Below are 17,505 nucleotides of genomic sequence, written 5' to 3'. Positions count from 1 at the left end.
AAAGTCACAAGAAGTTTGCCCTACTCTGTGCTGAATTAGTATTTTCTGTAAATATAGCTCTCCAAACCCTGATCTTTACAAAGAAAACTTCAGGTTCACCTTCATAATAATCATCATGTGTGGAATAACCAAAGGGTGACCTATTAACTTATATTCAAAAACTACTTCAGCCAGCCTTAAAATCTTTTTGAAAGTGACTAACCACTAACTTCTTCAGTGCAACATATACGTGCTAGAGAAATAAAAAGGCTGAAACATATCTATATACTTATATCCATCTGTATTTCTCTGCCTCTTAGAATAAATATTCTACATTCAGAATTGCTGTTCTAACACCCTTCCGTGTTAGAATATGGAAAAAGCTGCCCTGAACAGTATTTTCAACAATTACATAGCAATAAAGACTCAGACATTGGTGACATGCTGGTACAGATCTGAAAAGTCAAAGAAACATTGTTCATACTCCAAATTACTTTGATGCAATGCTTGATCTACAAGTTATTTGCAAGTGAGGCAAAGGGTTACCCTCTCCATTCTTAGCGACTTCACAGCACTCTCTTGTCTGCCCTACACACTGTTACTACTAGACCCACTAAAACAGGAGGCGGCAAAAAAATAGGAAGGAAAACTAATTAGAAAACCAGAAAGAGAAGATAAGATTATTTAACCTTAACTGAAAAGAAAGGCAAATTATCCTTCATGCCTCAGTATGCATATACATAAATCTTATACGTCAGAGCCAAGACTGTAGATCAAGTTTCAAACAGTGAAGACTACCAGTCACCATCAGGCACATGAGCATAAATCTAATACCAATTAAAAATGTCTATTCTCTGTCAATAATAACATATATCAAAAAAGTTACATGCATACCTGTTTTGCAGCAGTCTAGTCACTTTGCTCACACAGGTGCCACTCTGGTCTCTCAAAGATTTTCTAATCCTTTCATCCAATTTTGTACAGGAGAGATTATTTCCAAGTGGAACATCGTTGTTTCTTGCTCTTTCTATTTGCCCCCCTGTGCCATTTGCAGCTTTTGGTGTACCCCCACACATTTTCTTTTGCTACAAATCCTCTTGTAAAGCTCCCTCAAAGAGACTAAATTCCCGCTGAAGAGATACAGCCTCAAGCTGATTTCCTTACAGTAGATCAACCACTAACGATGGTAATTTACCATCGTCTTTCTTCCCCATACAGGAACACAGTCTGCCGAATTTCCTGTTAGGAGGAAAAAAGGCAAAGAGATCTTCACATATTCTATAATCCATTAATACAGGAAGACAGCTGTAGCTAATGCACTGCTGCAATCATTCCAGACAGAGGAGCAGACATGACTTTCGAGTTTCAGAGCCCATCGTAGACTCGCTCTTGCTGCTGTCAGAGTCTTTCCTACCAAGCCTGGTGCAAAGCCGCAGCAGATACAACAGCTAATATTGACTTTAACTGTGTTTGTTTCCTGGTATGTGATTAGGTAGCTGGCAATTATGTAGTCACAAGACTGAACCATATGGCCTCTCAAAAAAAAAAAAAAAAAAAAGCAGCACAGTTGCTTTTGCAGTGACTCGCCCCTTAGTTGCAAGGTTGTCCTAACACTGGCTACAACACCCTGTTAATGGCTCTCATGTGAGCAAGTGTCATCTGACAGCCCCTAGCAACCTCATCGAGCTTAGGAGCAAGTAAGAATCTGTCAGCATGGCCATATGCTCATGGGTTTTAATAAATAAATAAAGTGACCAAAGTCAAGAAACACACTAGATATTCTGCGCTGCCATGCTTTTGCTTTTAAGGACAAACAGTATTTACACTTGGCTGAGAATCTGAAACTTCTGTTTTTAAAAGCTTTTTTGAAGTGAGTAGAAAACGACCATCAGAAAACCCTCAAATCGGTTGATGAGAATTTATAGCCAAGTGTCTACCAAAACAGTTTAATAGCAGGACTGATTAAAAAAAAAGTTACAAAATACTGCCAAACAAGAAATTTTAAGCTTTTAAACAGAACGAAGGAACCTGATGTTTTGTTCAGGCCCAGGTAATTCCACTGCAGAATAAAGTCTTCTTCCCCCATCCCTGATTTAAAAGTTATCCATAATTCCTGTAAATGGCTCCTCCCATCGGTAAGATTTTAGACATTTTAGAATATGACAGCCACAGTGCCATTTCCTTTCCAGATTTAAAAGGGAAAATAACTTTGCTTATGGTCGCCCAGAAATACAGCAGTTGAGCTGGAAACCACAGGAAGATTTCAAGATCTAGCGCTACGTGCCACCTGCTAAATAAACAGCACATCACCTTTCTTGAAAGTATTTCACCATCTCAGTAAACCCCAACCTCTAAACACTGGATAAAAGTCAAGCAGAAAAGCAGAGTAAGGTTAGACTGAACAACTTGCTCAGTTGCAGAAGCAGCAGTAAAACAAAGCTCAGTTTCAGCTCCCAGAGCAGTGACAAATACTAGATCCTCTCAAGTGTGAGAAACAAGTAAAAAAGCTTTGGCCTGTTCTCAAGCTATTCAAATTGACTCCCAGCCCTCACCCCACGGAGGACTACTTTAAACATCAGGGTTCCCGATGCTCCTAATCACCTTTGAAGTGCGAATTAAACAAGCAACTGATGGCCAGGTTCCTACACTTAGGCTGAAACCAGCAATTGATAAACTTCACTTCTGTCCTCTCTTTTCCCAAACAAAAATCAAAACAAAATTGGGAAACATACAGTTAAATGACCACAGTACTGATTCACGTCAGGGGCTAGAAGTAGGAACGCATCCAAGCTCACTAAACAGACATGCTTCACAATGCCACCTCATCTACAGATGAGGTCATCTGTAGAATACTATAAATCCCAAAATACCTGGGGAATTACCACTGAAAATCCACAGGAAAGTTTCTGAACAACAACAACAACAAAAATGCCAACCCACACATGGAAAACACCCTGAATCCATGGAGAACACAATACAGAAAATGGAAGAAAGTGCCCTGCTCTCCAGATACAATCCTCTGGGAAGCAGAGTTTAATCACTCTTTTTCTAGGCTATGTGACAGCATGTCACCTGCTCTGTTTGTAGGTCATTTCCTGTCCTTCATCTCCACTGCCAGACAATTGCCTAAATTATTTCAACTCAAGGTAATAGTTTAGCAAGAAAAATCTGGAGTGGGGGAAAGAGGAAATATATATATATGATCAAGTTATCAAATTAAAGAATATTTTTCTGTATAAGTTACAGCTGTCCACTAAACTTTATCACCATTTTCAAACCTAATCGAATATTTGCAGAGGCCCCCCCCCATAAGGTTTTACTTTCCAAACAGCTTTCCGAAGCAGGGTGAACAAGCATAGAAAACCAGAAAGTTTGAATTATACCTGCTGTTCCAGTGAACATTTGGGTTTTTTGCAAGATACACACTTAGCAAAACTGATACACAAAAGAACCCTACAACTCAGACATTGTGAATGAGTGCCAAAACACATTGAAAGGTGAAGCAGATCTATTTTGGAGTGCTTAATTTCCCTCTCTTAGTGTGTTGAGCAGCTTATGTAGAAGATCATCTAGGTTCCCCTCCTTCCTCCTAATTTGAAGTACCTTGCACTACTCCTCTTTTTTAAAACCTTGGATATGGAAGAGTTGTGCTGATGCCACACCACATTCTTTTTACAGGATGATTTAAAGCAGTCCTAATATGGTAAAGCACTATTAACCTCAGATGAACCACCTTGTTCAAGCATGATACATAGCTACTAGTTTCACACAAGTTAGGCAGGATACATTGCAGATTAGTCATGCAACAAGTGAAGGAACATGTTATTTGCAGCACTTCTCTCTCACTTTAGATTTTCCTGTAGAAAGAGTTCTGGTGGAAAACAAAAAGTTCTTTATATCAGAACACTGTACAAAAAGGTGGTTTTTTTAAAAGACATCAATTCTGTATGATTACTATATGAAAAGCAAAGCCACATTGGATATATTTGTTCACTGAAAAGACAGAATTCCACAGATTCCCCTCCTGGAGAAGGAGAATTTACTGGATTTTTGCAAGGTTGCAAGCATTTTTTATCATCTTTGTTGCTAGAAAGCAATTCCATTACACATACACACAAAAAATGACCACGAAAACCACACACACAAGTTAAAGTCACTATAATCACGCACAGCAGCCATCCACAAGCTTCAAAAACAGCCTACTAAAACTGTGTTTCACAACTTGGCCAACTTTTGAAAACTTGGATTCACTGTTCGCTCACTTATCTACAAATCACAGGTTTGGGAGCTAGGTTTCATACCATGTCTCAGTAATAACATAAAAAAAATCTATACCAAACCCTAACACCAAGCAAAAAACTCCTAACAAGAACAATGTGTTTGAAGTAGGACCATATATACAGTACAGAAATAGGACCATATACACATACAGACAGTGCTCTTGACTGCTAGCCCCAGAAGTGGAATTCCTCATTAGCAAAGAGAAGAGTTCAAGACTTGCAATTGCACAAAAAGCTGCATTTAACTGCATTTTACCACTTAAAGTGTGTTTATTTTTGCCATTTAAAGTGTGTTTATTTTTGTTAAACTAAGACTTCAAACAAAGCGAAGCATGCAATAAGGCTAGTACACCAGATCCATTCCCTAGTCCTTTTCTCAGTAGAAAACCCTTGCTTCGTCTTAACCAGCTTTCCCTCTCCCATCAAGCGTTTTGCAGAACTTGTTTCTATTAATAATCTTTATCCTTTCAAAGAACTGAAAGTTTACTTCTTAATTTAACACTCTTCAGGGTTTGGTTTTGTGGTTTTGTTGGGTTTTGGTTGGTAGGGTTGTTTTTTTTTTCTTCCCGTTTATGTTTTTAAAGGCACCTCCAGTAACCAATCTCAGGTTTCACTGGAGCCAAAGTGTTGAGCCAAACAGCAGCAGCCAGCTGGGAGCAAGCGGTGCTCGGTCCAGCGTTCTCTGCTGAGCGCTGGGGCGCAGGCCGGCTGGGCCACCCCACCTCCTCCTGCACGCAGCGCCGGGTCTCAGCTAATGCATCACTCCCATGTCACTTGTTCCAGCGGCGCCATGTGACTGGGCCAGCGTCCAGGAACACAGCTACTAAATACAGACACTGCCAAGGCACGTCTGGGAACTGCCTCTGCCAGAAAATGAGATGAATAGAAATCTCTTATCCTACCAGCCTCTGCCTTCCCCCACCTTCTCCCCAACAGAAGGAAGAACTACACATTGCACAGCTGAAGGAGGATTTTGAGCAATAATGCAAGGCAGAATCTGGTATTTATAACACTATACCAGCTCTTGTTGCATTTCAACACTGTGTGAAAGGACTGACAGATCTCAGACCTTAATATCTCCTCATAAATGAGGAGAGGCCAGAATAGACATCACCACCACACCTGCGGGGAGGTATCCCAAGGCATGGGTTTGGTTGCCTGTTCTTTCCATTTCCTTCTCCCACTTCAGTAAAGCTCTACTATTTATTAGTTTTTTTATTAAGAAAAAGTCTGTATGCAGCTTTCAGGCCTCAGTTCAAAGGAGTAGTTTTAGAATATGAAAATAAAAACCATGACTAAGAAACACTATTATTTGACACAAGTAAATACATATTAATGCCAACTGATACAGAGATATGAACAACAATGTCTGATGTTCAACATACCTCTCTGCTGATTTTCTTCTAGTTAGCTGAAAAATACTCTTTTTTCTAAAACACACAACACCCTCACTCAAAATAACTAAATCCACCTGCATATTAACAGAAACAATTTACTTATAAATTTTTTCTGCTATGAAAAGAGCACATTCACAAGGCAGCTTTGCCAACTTGAAAGCAGGTGGCATTCTCTCTCAAACCTTACAGGCAAATAAGTTTAGGGTACTCTCTCCAGTGGTGTGGAAAACACTGTAAACCCCCTCCTCATCCTTGCTCTGAACACACTCTGAACACCACACAAGAGAATGCACCCCAATGGGGCTAGAGGCAAGCACTATGCAGGGACCCCATATTCTTCTTCGACAGGAAAATTGTCTCAGAAGGGATCAGGTTCAGCTAACTCAAAAGTGCACATTCAGCAGTAGTTTCACTAAAAGGAATGTTAAAAGTTAACCTGGGTCCTAGGTGCATTCTACCAAACTCATAACATATGAAATCAAATATATTAGATGTAGCTCTCTAGCAGTGCTGAGAGCTAAAGCAGCCCAGGTTTTCTGATCAGCTAACATAATACTGGTGAGCCTTCAATTGTCTTAAAATAGAGATTGTACTGAGAAGTTAGTCTGCAATAGTCAGGAAGGGAATGAAGAAAAAGTAATTATGTTGAAAATTTACTGATTTATCCAACTGGCAAGGATATTGGAAAGAACACATACAGAAGAAGACATGCTTGATCACCCAAAAGTTGCTATAGCATGAACAAAGTCCATTGCCTCTGTCTAGATGAATGCCAGGAAATCCTGACTTAGATTGAATGAAGTGATAACATGGACGGATATAACGTCAGCTCCGGCATTTTTCACTAGTTATAGCCAAAAATATGTTTTGCTCCTCTTGTTGTTGTTATGATAATTTGTCTATTCTACCCAAAACATTTTCCTTAACCCTCTCTTGTAGGCAGTGTGGGAGGTAGCTTTCTAGCTAGCACTGAATCCTGAAGGCTTCCACACATTTATTTTCAAGTTTCAGGAGAAGGAGGAGCAACATCTTAGGACCCCATGCAGATGATCAAGGTGATTAAACCACTCATACCATAAAAACCTTCTCAATAAAAAAGACGACGCACAAACTAACCACACAAACCACAGTGCTGGAGCTGACTGGCACAGGTAAACCTGACTTTGTGGCAAGACACTATGCAAGAGTTACGTTCTGTTTACCACCAATTGCATAGGACTTTGCATGTATAAATAGTCATTAAGTTATGAAACAAGCCTCCTCCTTCAGGCTGACCAACTGCTCTAACTACTCCTATTGGATTCTAAACATTTTCTCAAAAATATTGGTACTATATCAGACTTAAAAGTTTGTACAGCCAGGTTCACACACAGTTACAATTGACCACACCTGGCAACATGTTAAGATTTGGCTGCCAAGCAGCAGTCTCTCAGTCATGAAATAGCTGGACAAAAAAATAAAAAGAACACAGAAGAGCCATTTGCTACCTTGTCATGAAATAGGAAAATGCTTCAACATTGAAGCTTCAGGGACAGAAACTAAAATTTCAGTCAGTGACTTTATGTAGCAATTACCTATTTAGAGATATTTGAAACCTTTTTTACTCACGAGAAAGTAAGAATTGGTCAAGTTCCTCAGTGTTCTCCAGAAAAGCACTGTGTAATGGACCTGACTTTCTCCCAAGATAAAGTCTACCAGAGCAGACTCACTAGGAACCTTCTTAATAATTACAGATTCAGGAGAACTTCATTAAAAAACAAAACTCAGCTTTCTTTTCCAGTCAAAACAGGGCCCATGGACACAACTCTAATGAGGTCTATACTTCTAGTGCTTCAGTAATGCAAATGAAAAGCCGTCATTTCAATCACATTTCTAGTTCACATGCCAATACCACATTTTAATGCAATTATTTCTTTAAGTGGTAAACAAAGTTGAATCCAGAGGTGCAAGTCATCTTTGACATTCTACCCAGGTGGTTTTTTGCTTAAAAATACCAGGCAGATGTAGTATCAGTGTACACACAGGTTCACTGAGTTAACCAATTGTTTAAAAAAAACCCCTATGTCCACTACAAAATACAGTGTTCTCTTCTCATTTTCCTGCCCATTGTGTACTTACCCCTGGACACATTATCCAGTCCAGCTGGATAGGCTGGATAGACATTTTACAGTTACCTGTAAAATGTCTATCCAGTTAACTGTAAAATAGACATTTTACAGTTACCAAGTGCCACCATAAAACATAGCAGAAAACTAGCTAATTTTCAAATATGCATTATTTTCATGATCCCATTCAAAAACATTCCCAAACATATTCCTGTCTGTAAGACTGCACACAGTAACTTCTGATTTTAAGTTCAGCACCTGAATTGTGTCTGAACTAAACTGTACTCTAATCCAGAGCAGATGACTGACTCGTACCCTGGAGTCTTCCAAATACTGAAGTCATCAGGTACTACTCACCCACACTAGAACTTGGAATTATACGTGATATGGTTGTAGCATTTAGTAAGCATGCCGTGTATCGTCAGCCAGATGTCATAAATTTCTTTATAACCAGAGAGGGCTAATGTTTCCTACTCTTTAACTTTGTGATTTAGAAACTCTTGTAAGGGTAAGGCAGAGGCTGGCACTCCTAAAGCTATTTCAACTGGCTACCATGTGAGAGCAACCTTCTTCCAGGCTAAAAGCCAAGATGAAGTAAAAGCTCAGATGCATGGCACTACTGCTGTCTGCCAAGTGAACTGAAGTAGTTACTAATTCCAAGTTCTTTATTCCAGCCTTCTCAACACAGCTGAGGACTAGAGCATATGAGACCTCCATAACCATTTCTGCCTGACACCTCCTGCAGGAGGTGATTATATCACTGACCTTTACACAGGCATGACCAAGGAAGGCTCCACCACTCTCTAACACTCCAGCAAGTAATCAATTTCATCACTGGAGAATGCAATAGCATCTTGTACACTGCAGCTGTTTGCCAAGACCAGAGCCTTCACACACACTGACTAAACCCACTGCTGTACAGCTGGGCAAAGCGGTTTCTGCATCTAACTCAGTTCTACCTTGAGCCTGCACTGGAGGTCACCAACCTTTCTTTCTGGCAGCTTAACAGGTCTCTACCAAGCTTCTTTAACTCAGTCCTGTTAAACAAGCAGGATTTGTCTTAAAAAGCAAAGCCCATTTTAAAGTGCAATTTAGAAAGCAGAGTGTGAGATGTGAAGATTTTAGAAGGCTATTTTGTGGGAATGTAAGAGGATAGGCAAGGAAAGATGACAGATACGAGCACTCAACTGATCAGCAGTAGTTGCACAAGCTCTTGTGCCCATACAGAAAAACAGAAGACGGGCACAAACATTTGACCTGCTCCCAACTACGTATTCAAGAGTTAGTAGCTCATTCTCTCTAGGGTTTCCTTCAAAATCATCATCTAATAATCAGTTTTTCTGTACCCCTGAAGCCATGCATTCACATAACTGGCCCCACAAAATTGAGCAATATCGGATGTCAGGTCAAAACCAGATTCAGAATTCAGTGCAAAGACCCTGCATAGAAATCCAGAAGTTCATTCAAACCACTGTCTTCTCACAAAAGTAATCTTTTATTGTCATTACTAAGAGTAATCATTGTAAGAAGCTTCCTGACTTCATTACAAACTATAAAGTACTAAAGTGTTCAGATTCCTAATTTTAAAGTGCCAATATCAAATGCAGACAGTTAGCACCTCTAATAGAAAAGTAAAAAATATTGTCAGATTCTTTACTTAATACAGCTGATTTCATTAGCACAGCTGTAACTCCCTGAGCACCTTGGAGGAAAACAGTTGAAGTGCACTGTATTGAGGTGAGAACATGCTGCAGAGTAAGCTCCATCCATACTGATTCAGTAATTACATCACATATATCTCAAGTTTCACTTCAGCACAGTCTATGGAAGGAAAGTCATGAGTCAGTTATAACAGCAGCAAGTGTGATGTAAAGCCCTCGTGGCCATTTATCAGTACAATTCTAAGAACCTCACCAACATCCAGGAAGCTCGCTGACTGAGTGACAAAGTAGTTATTTTGGCTGTTGGTCATGTGAAAGCAAGCACCTGCACTTGGCCTAATTGTAGCGGGGAAGGCACAGGCACTATTACTAAGCTAGTCCTCTCAGTGCCTCAAAGGGAAGCTTTGCCTTGCAGTTGGCACAGGAGCTTCTCTTGTGACCTCAATCTTGTACCTAAAAATGCAGCACTGCTATGGCATTTGAGCAACAAACAGGGCAATGGGTGAGGTGAGAAAGGCAGCAAGCATCATTCAGGTAATGAGAAAGTAGAACTGAGAAGAATCTGAGCCTGAAGATTAAGAAGTGGAAGCAGAGCACACAGAGGATATGAGTCACAACAGGCAAAGGTGAACAACCATGAGTAAGTCAAACCAGTAGTAACCTGACACTATCACAGGAAGTGCATGCGAAGATGCAGACAGACACATTTACTGTCCTCAGATGTGTACCACCCAATTCAAAGTCCTCTTTTTCCTCACTCTCTCTAGCAAGCCTGTTCACCATCATCCTACAGAACTGCATTCCTCATCTTTTGCCTAACGAAGTGTGCCCACAGAAACCCTCACAGTGCAGATACTGATAATTAGGATAGCCTAACATTCTTACAGCCCTTGGTTTAAGTGCCATGTAAGATGACACTGTGCTCTTAAGGGTTTACTTGGTAGAAACAACTGTTGACAAATAGAAAACAAAACTCGTGGCCCCAAAACTGAGCCTTTTCTTCAGAAACCAATGAAAACAATACATCATTTTTCTGGCCCCTCTGACCACAGCTATTCTGTCATATCTATTCTCTTTGGGTGTTCAGTCTGCTGCTACTCACCATTCAAACCAAAGCTACAGCTGAAGGCCAGCACCGTGCACTGGAACACCTACATCCCACAATGTCTAAGCAAGGTGACATAACTACATGATTACAACATTTTTGTCAGATCTCCATCTTCCTTTCCACTCAAGTTTTAATAAAGCTACTCTGCTACTTCAACTAAGTTTATGTATGAAAAGTTACAGAGTTTACATAAGCCTACATGAAGCCAGCTATGCATCAGCTTTTAAAAAGTTTCTCTACTAATTTAGCTTTTATTAATCAATGCCAACATTTTTCAGCCCCAAGCAGCTCTGCTTTCTCACTCACATCAATGCATTTACATCAACAGCCAAGCATGCTCCTACAGCCCTAGTATCATTGCTTGAGATAGGAGTGTATTCTGCTTTAAGTTGTGCTACCGAAAGGGTAGGTGGCTCCGAGGCTTCCTGTCACTACTATTCCTCAACCCATTTTCTACTGAGCACAGTACATGGCAGGGTACTCACCTACAGTCTAGGACATGTAAACAGCAGAAGTACCCTAAAAATAAGAAATCAAGCACTTAAGTATGTAACTGCACATCAATTTAAGAGTCTGGTAAGGTACATATGACATACACTACTAGCTGGTTATGCCACATGGGTAAGTTACTTGTAAATCAGAAATAAGGTAACCCACTGGCAAAACTAATTTGACCAGTCAAACAAGGATGCATCTTTTAATGGGCTTAAATAACCAAGGTACATCCATTCTTATGCATTACCACTTTTTAGGCACTTGTGGTAAAAAAAAAATAACACCAAAAAACCCAAAAGAGTAAGAAAGGGGTGTCTTCTTGCAACTTTAGGAGAAAATGAGTTAGTCTTAGAGCACAGATAGGGAAAAGCAAGATGTTGTTCACTGACAGAAGTGTGTAGGGGGAAACTGAACAACTCAAGAAGGAGAATAAGGAGAACTGCCTTGGTTCCTGCCAAGCACAAATGCTGGAGGACTTGGAGGGTTTATTTGTCTTCTTTCAAAATAGCCACCAGCTGGAAGTGTGGTTTCCATGTCAGCAGGCCATACTTTCAATCATTTCCTCTCTTTAAGCTGTTTTCTTAAACTAGGCCATAATAAATCTCTTTTTGCAGCACTTACTCTTTAGCTCTCTTTACTGAGGGAAGGCTAATGCCAAAGCAGAGGTATAGTACTGCACCTTAAGGATCACCTGCAGCTCCCAGGGAAGAGGTATGTGCCTTAGACTTGGTGTTTAACCTCCCCTACTGCTGTGCTCAGAGCTGGCCCTGGCCTGCATTGCCCTCACAACAGATGTAAAATAGTAACTTTCTTCCAAATGCTTTTTGAAGGGTTTTACAGCCAGATGTTTAATGATATTTCCATGTGTGAAAGATGTACATGGGTCTCAGTGGCGTTTTTCCTGCATGGATGTCTATGAAGCTGCAAGAAGCTTGAGAGAAACCCAATCAGGCTACAAGAATTTAGTGAGGAGTGTTTCATTTTAACAACGATAAAACAAACTGACATGCAAGCAGACTCAAAGCTCACTGAGGCTTTCTTTCCTTTTTCAGAAGGTGGAACACTGCGAGGCTGGTAATAAATGGTGTGAAATAATGCTTAGCAAGTAGGATCTCACCAAGCGTTTCAGTGCTATGACCAAAGGAATTACTAGTATCAGCTGCCAAACAAATGATCTCATATACCAAAGCTAACAAACTGTTACCAGATAGATATCCTGCAGTTACAACATGACATCCGCTCCATTATAGACACCAGAAGGAGCAGCTGATACTTAAAGCTGAAGAAACAGCCCATTTGCAAGTTTCAGACACAGCTGAAATAACACCACCTCTTGGTTGCTTTTTTTTTTATAGAATCCACATAAAATGAAATTATTCCCTATTTTACAACATTCTTTCACTAAGCATACCAATATCAAAAGACATTTCAGAGGCTGCAGAAATTACATGTTCAGCAGTGAAAGCGGAGTCTTCCAAAAACTCCAAGGCATTTCTTTTTCTTCTTACATCCCTGGATAGAGGTACATCACTAAAAAGTCCCAAACTATCAAAGACTGAAATTAGTGTGAAACCTTAGCCCTCCATTTAAAGATAACTTCAGTCTTTCATGTTGAAAAGTACAGAAAAGTACAGATGTGAAATCTCATTCTAGAATCAGGTAAACACAACCGCTATAAATTAAATACAATTGCAGTATCTGCAACCCATATCCATTTCCTTACAGCCATCCCCCAATACCCTACTCAAATATATGCTTAGCACTTGAGACATTCTATTCTTGAGATACCACGTCCTTATAAAACACTCTACTTAATCCCCAAGATTTAAAATTCATGTGGTGTAGGATGCTTTGTTTCTGCTGAGCACATGACCCTGGTAGCACTCAAAGAACCTGCACAAACTGCTCTAAATCACTCCTGTAAAGGAAGTAACATTTGATAAGGAAATATGAAATATTAGGGGAATTTAGCCACACAAATACACACTTCTCACACACAAAGTAATTAGGATTTCCTCAGAGCATTAAAGGTTAAAAAAATAATACTGAACTAGAGTCACTCAAATGCATCTGTTGAGATGTACGTGTGTGTATGTACACTTACATTCTTATGTATGCATCATAGACATACATGCATAAACACACTTAGATATTCTTAATTTAGGGATGCAAAAAAGTCGGTGTACAAATTCCCTAGAACAAGCACAACATAATGCCACTAATATCCATCTGTTCCTCCACTGGTTTATAATTTCTCTTTCAAAAAACCTAACAATTAAGATATTCTACAATTCTATTACCCTTCTACCACGTCATACTTCCATTACTTTTAAGTGAGAAGCAGGCCAGTAGAAAGCCCTACTTATCCTAATAGCTCTATATTAACATCTTCACCTCATGTTTACTTTCTTCTCACCCAGCAAGTAAGGTTTGTGTTACATGAACACACAGTGCAGCCCAACAGGCCCAGATCCACCAGGTGAATTAACTGGTGCTAAGGCCCTGACACCCACACTCTGTGTGCTCTGGGTTTTTTTTTTTTACTTTTGACCAGCTGTAGCCTGGTCCCAGAGACTGAACGCCCATTAGTGGTTGGAGCACTCTCATTTCATTCATTCCAACAGGAATCCAATTTATGCACCAAAGCCACTTGGCTATGTGAGCCCAAGTGGAGACAATTGAGAGGTTTTCTTTAAAAGAGCACTCCTGATCCAAATTAAGATGTTAATGCTCATATACCCAAGAAACCATTTCCTGTGGCTCCACATTCAGCTACAGGCACCATGTCTCTGTGAGGCTGTGCCAGCTCAAACCGGTAAGCGGGATGGACCATGTAGCTTGCTGTTTTCTTCAGAGCCAACAAGAGGAAGCAGTGCTGGCACTCGGTTAAAATTCAGGTCCTGTTAAAGGAGAGGGGACAACAGAACAATCCCACAGAGTACCTGTTAGAAGCAAACCTCAAGTCTGGCTGATGGCCCTCTGCAGTAGAGCTTCTTCTGGTGTTCTGGGAAGACTGGAAAACGTGAAGCTTCCTAATAGCATACTTGAAAAAGGTTGTCAAATCAACTTAATTTCAGGAGGTATTACCTATTAAAGAGATTTTTTGTTGTTTCTGCTATTGTTCTAGGTAAGGTCAGCGTGCAGACGTACACTTGGGCTTTCAAGGCTTTCATAACAATTCAAACTCCAAGGACACAGATAGTTACTGGCCTTGCAGGACTGATTAAAAGAGCTCTACACAGCATGACATACTGAGTGTGAGGGGACCTCACTAACCAAGACATGAAGAGGGAATAAAACTAACTGAAACCCTTGAAAATAGAGGATCATTTTCTGTTCTGATGGCAAGCCTGCTACTTTGCCTGAACAGCAGCCAGCAGCATACCCTTAATGGAGAAGCTACCTACTAAGTCTTCTCCGTTTACTTAGGTCCAACCATATCTGTTCAACAGAAGGTCTATTAAAAACATTGTAGTAGAGCTTCTAAGATCCAGCAAATATGCTCCTGCAGGGCATCAGCAGATCACTAGAAGAAAGAAAAAGCACTGCAGCATGTTTAGAACTCATAAGGCATACATACTAATGCAATATTAACAGGGAAAATACCCAACCCACTGAACATGCAAAATACTTCAAGTAACTGTATTAAGCTTAAATTTGCCAAAATCTAACTAGATAGCAAGGGAATAGGGCTAAACATGGGATAGAGTGAGTGATGAATAACTACGATAGTATTTTAATGACAGCAGCTTTTGTTTGAGGTGTCACATCATTTAAATGCTATTTGAACCAAAAACTGAGAGTATAATCTCTTACCTGAGGAATAGGAAGAATAAATACAAACCCTAACCCCACAAAATGCCCCAGATGGAGGAATCTTACCAATTTTAATGGGAGGGGTGCACACACACAGTGCAAGGAATCTGCCTTCACAGAGATCCTCAATGAATCAAATTACCTTAAACCTAAAACTAACATCAATGGTTTCCGATACAAGTACTCTTACTTGGTAAGACTTTAGGTACAAGGCAAAACAATGACTTACTAGTTAGGTGAAAACTGTCACTCACTTTAATTTGAAAGAAAGCAAATATGTTTTTTTCACATTTAAAGGAGATATTCACCTTATGATTTAACTAAGTGCTACCTGAACTAGCAAACCGAGCATAGAGATTCTACAGCCTCCCAAAATTCACAAGCCCTGTTCTGCAATTCAAATGCAGCATCAGTACTGTGACCTACCAGTTTCAAAAGAACCGCCTTATAACCCAGATAATCCTAATGCCATCTTGGTGTTGCTCCACTTTTCACCGCAGCCTTGACACTTTGGCCGCATGATGAGCCATGGCCCACACTGACCATCCACAGGCTCCACGATTGCAATCTTTCATCTTTCTGTTCCTGGCACTTAGCAGATCAAGGTATTTTTCACCCCTCTCTTTTAGCAGGCTTCTCAGTTTCAGCAGAGAGAGCCCAGGTTCCAACTCAAGCCCGCATGCTATCTGATGGCAGGGGTAGCCAACTCAAGGCACAGAGCTTACCGGGCACGCGTGTGATGCTCACCAGGGCTGGTTTGGTCTTGTAAGCAGAACAGATGCCGAAAGTAACAAAGCTCCAAACCAGCCTGAGCAAAACGCTGTCCCCGAGGATTTAGGAAACAGCAGTAATTCAATATTATGTAAAGATTACATATCCGAGCCCTGAAGTAGCAACAGCTACCAAGTCGCTCCGTTACAGATCCTCACTGCCACCGGCGAGAGCGCGGGGAAAGGTGCCCAAAGCCCAGCGGGTCACCAGACTCCGCACGTGTATTTAGGTCACAACAGCTAAGCCCTTTGTCGATCTCCCTGCGCTGAGAGACCCGGGCACGAGTTACCAGAGCAGCCACCACGAACGCAGGGAAAGAGAAGGCCTGGCGCCTCTCGCCGGCGCTGCCGCGGGGCCGGGCGGCGAGCGCCCCGCGGCTCCCGAGCGCGCCGCTTCCAACTCGGCTAGAAAATGGCTGAGAGAGCCAACGCCGGGGAAAGGCGGCAGAGGAGCCACCCCGACGCGGCGGTGCCTCCCGCCGCTCCCACCCCCCCTCCCACCCCGCCGGGGGCGCCCCCTCCCCGCCGGCCGCTCCTCCGGGTCCCTGAGGAAACTTCGCAGAGGGGGAAGCCCGAGGGGGGCTGCGGCACACCTGCGCCGCGGCCCCGGGCAGCGATGTTCTCGCTCCCTGCTGGCCGCTCCGCCACCTCCCCCGCTGCCTGGCCGCCCCCCCGCAGCAGGGTCGGCCCCCGGGGCCCATGTGGAGCCGGCTATGGTGAGCCCGGAGCCGCCCTGCCCCCGCCGCTCACCTGAAGGCGGGCCCCTCCCCCGGCGCCCGGCCATGGGGGGCCGCCGCGATGCCGCCCCTTTTGTTGAAGAGCTTCTGGAGCAGGGTGGGGGCCATGCTGCCGCCCTGCCGCCGCCCCTCCCGGCGGCGGCCCCGCCGCGCCTCTTGCAGAGGCTCAGCGGGCGGCAAGCGGCGGCCGCCGCGGCAGCATCCCCGCCGCCGCGGAGCCGCCCAGCATTTTGCGCAGACGAGGCGACGGTAGCGCCGGCCCTCTCAGCCGCGCCGCGCCGCGTCGCGTCGCTCCCGGTGCCCGCCCGCCACTTGAACCGAGGGGCCGAGCCTGACCGCCCGGCGGCGCTGACAGCCGCTCGCCCGCCGATCGGGACGGGGCACGGCACGGCGCCAGCGGCCGCACGACGGGGACGAGACCGCGCCGCGCCCCTCAAGCGTCCCCCATTGGCTGCGCGGCGCTCCCTGCCCCGCCCCCAGCACGTGGTAAGGCGCCGGAGGCGGGCCTGAAGGGACACGGGCCTGCCCCACGCCGGGCGGCGGCTGGTGGGGACGCGGGCGGGGCGGGGCCGAGCGGGGCGCGTGGCTCCGCGTGGGCCCCCGTGTGCGGGTGCACCTGCACGTGCGTGGGCCCCACTCAGTACAGGCACGGTAGCCACCGTGCGCATGCGCATCCGTGGCGTGCATTTCACCAGGCATTCTCCCTCCAGGTTCACACACACACACGCGCGTATGTACAGGTACCCGCACCTCCCCTGTGTGTGCACTCACCTAGCATCACGTATTAGTGATTCAGGACCACGTTTCTGCACGCCGAAATGAACCCCCGTGCCAGTGTTCCCTCTGGCCTCACGCCCGCCCAGCCCGTGGCCCAGTAGCGCTGTGCTGGGGTTTTGGGACGCCCGTGCCTGCCAGTCGCCAGTCTGGGAACGCTTTAATCTCACCTGTTTTCTAGTCCTGGTCTCTGTAGCAGAGAGACCCCCGCAGAAACCTGCACTAGACCTGACCGTTGCCTTCAGCCCTTGACCAGGTGCGTGGGAAGGTGTGCAGGAGGGTAGCCCTGCTGGGCAGTGCTCCTTCTCGCTCGTTGCTCTCTCATCGCCCTGTTTCATTCACAAAATAATTAGAAAATGCTCCTGTATTTTAGGCTAATTTGG

General features: G+C 43.4%; 1 protein-coding gene across 1 annotated transcript in view; it reads right to left on the bottom strand.

The window, feature by feature from the left end:
* The window catches only part of FNIP2 (folliculin interacting protein 2), a gene marked incomplete at its 5' end in the record, with an annotated part of 48,014 nt that extends 31,558 nt beyond the window's left edge, over positions 1–16,456 (bottom strand). The window contains one exon of the mRNA XM_084263489.1: positions 16,362–16,456. Coding sequence (XP_084119615.1) covers positions 16,362–16,456 — 95 coding nt within the window. The remainder of the gene's footprint in view (positions 1–16,361) is intronic.
* Positions 16,457–17,505: the final 1,049 nt, after the last annotated feature.

Source organism: Gallinula chloropus, assembly GCF_964237585.1.
Source record: "Gallinula chloropus genome assembly, chromosome: 4".
NCBI classification, from domain to species: domain Eukaryota; kingdom Metazoa; phylum Chordata; class Aves; order Gruiformes; family Rallidae; genus Gallinula; species Gallinula chloropus.
This window is presented reverse-complemented; position numbering and strand designations above follow the sequence as displayed.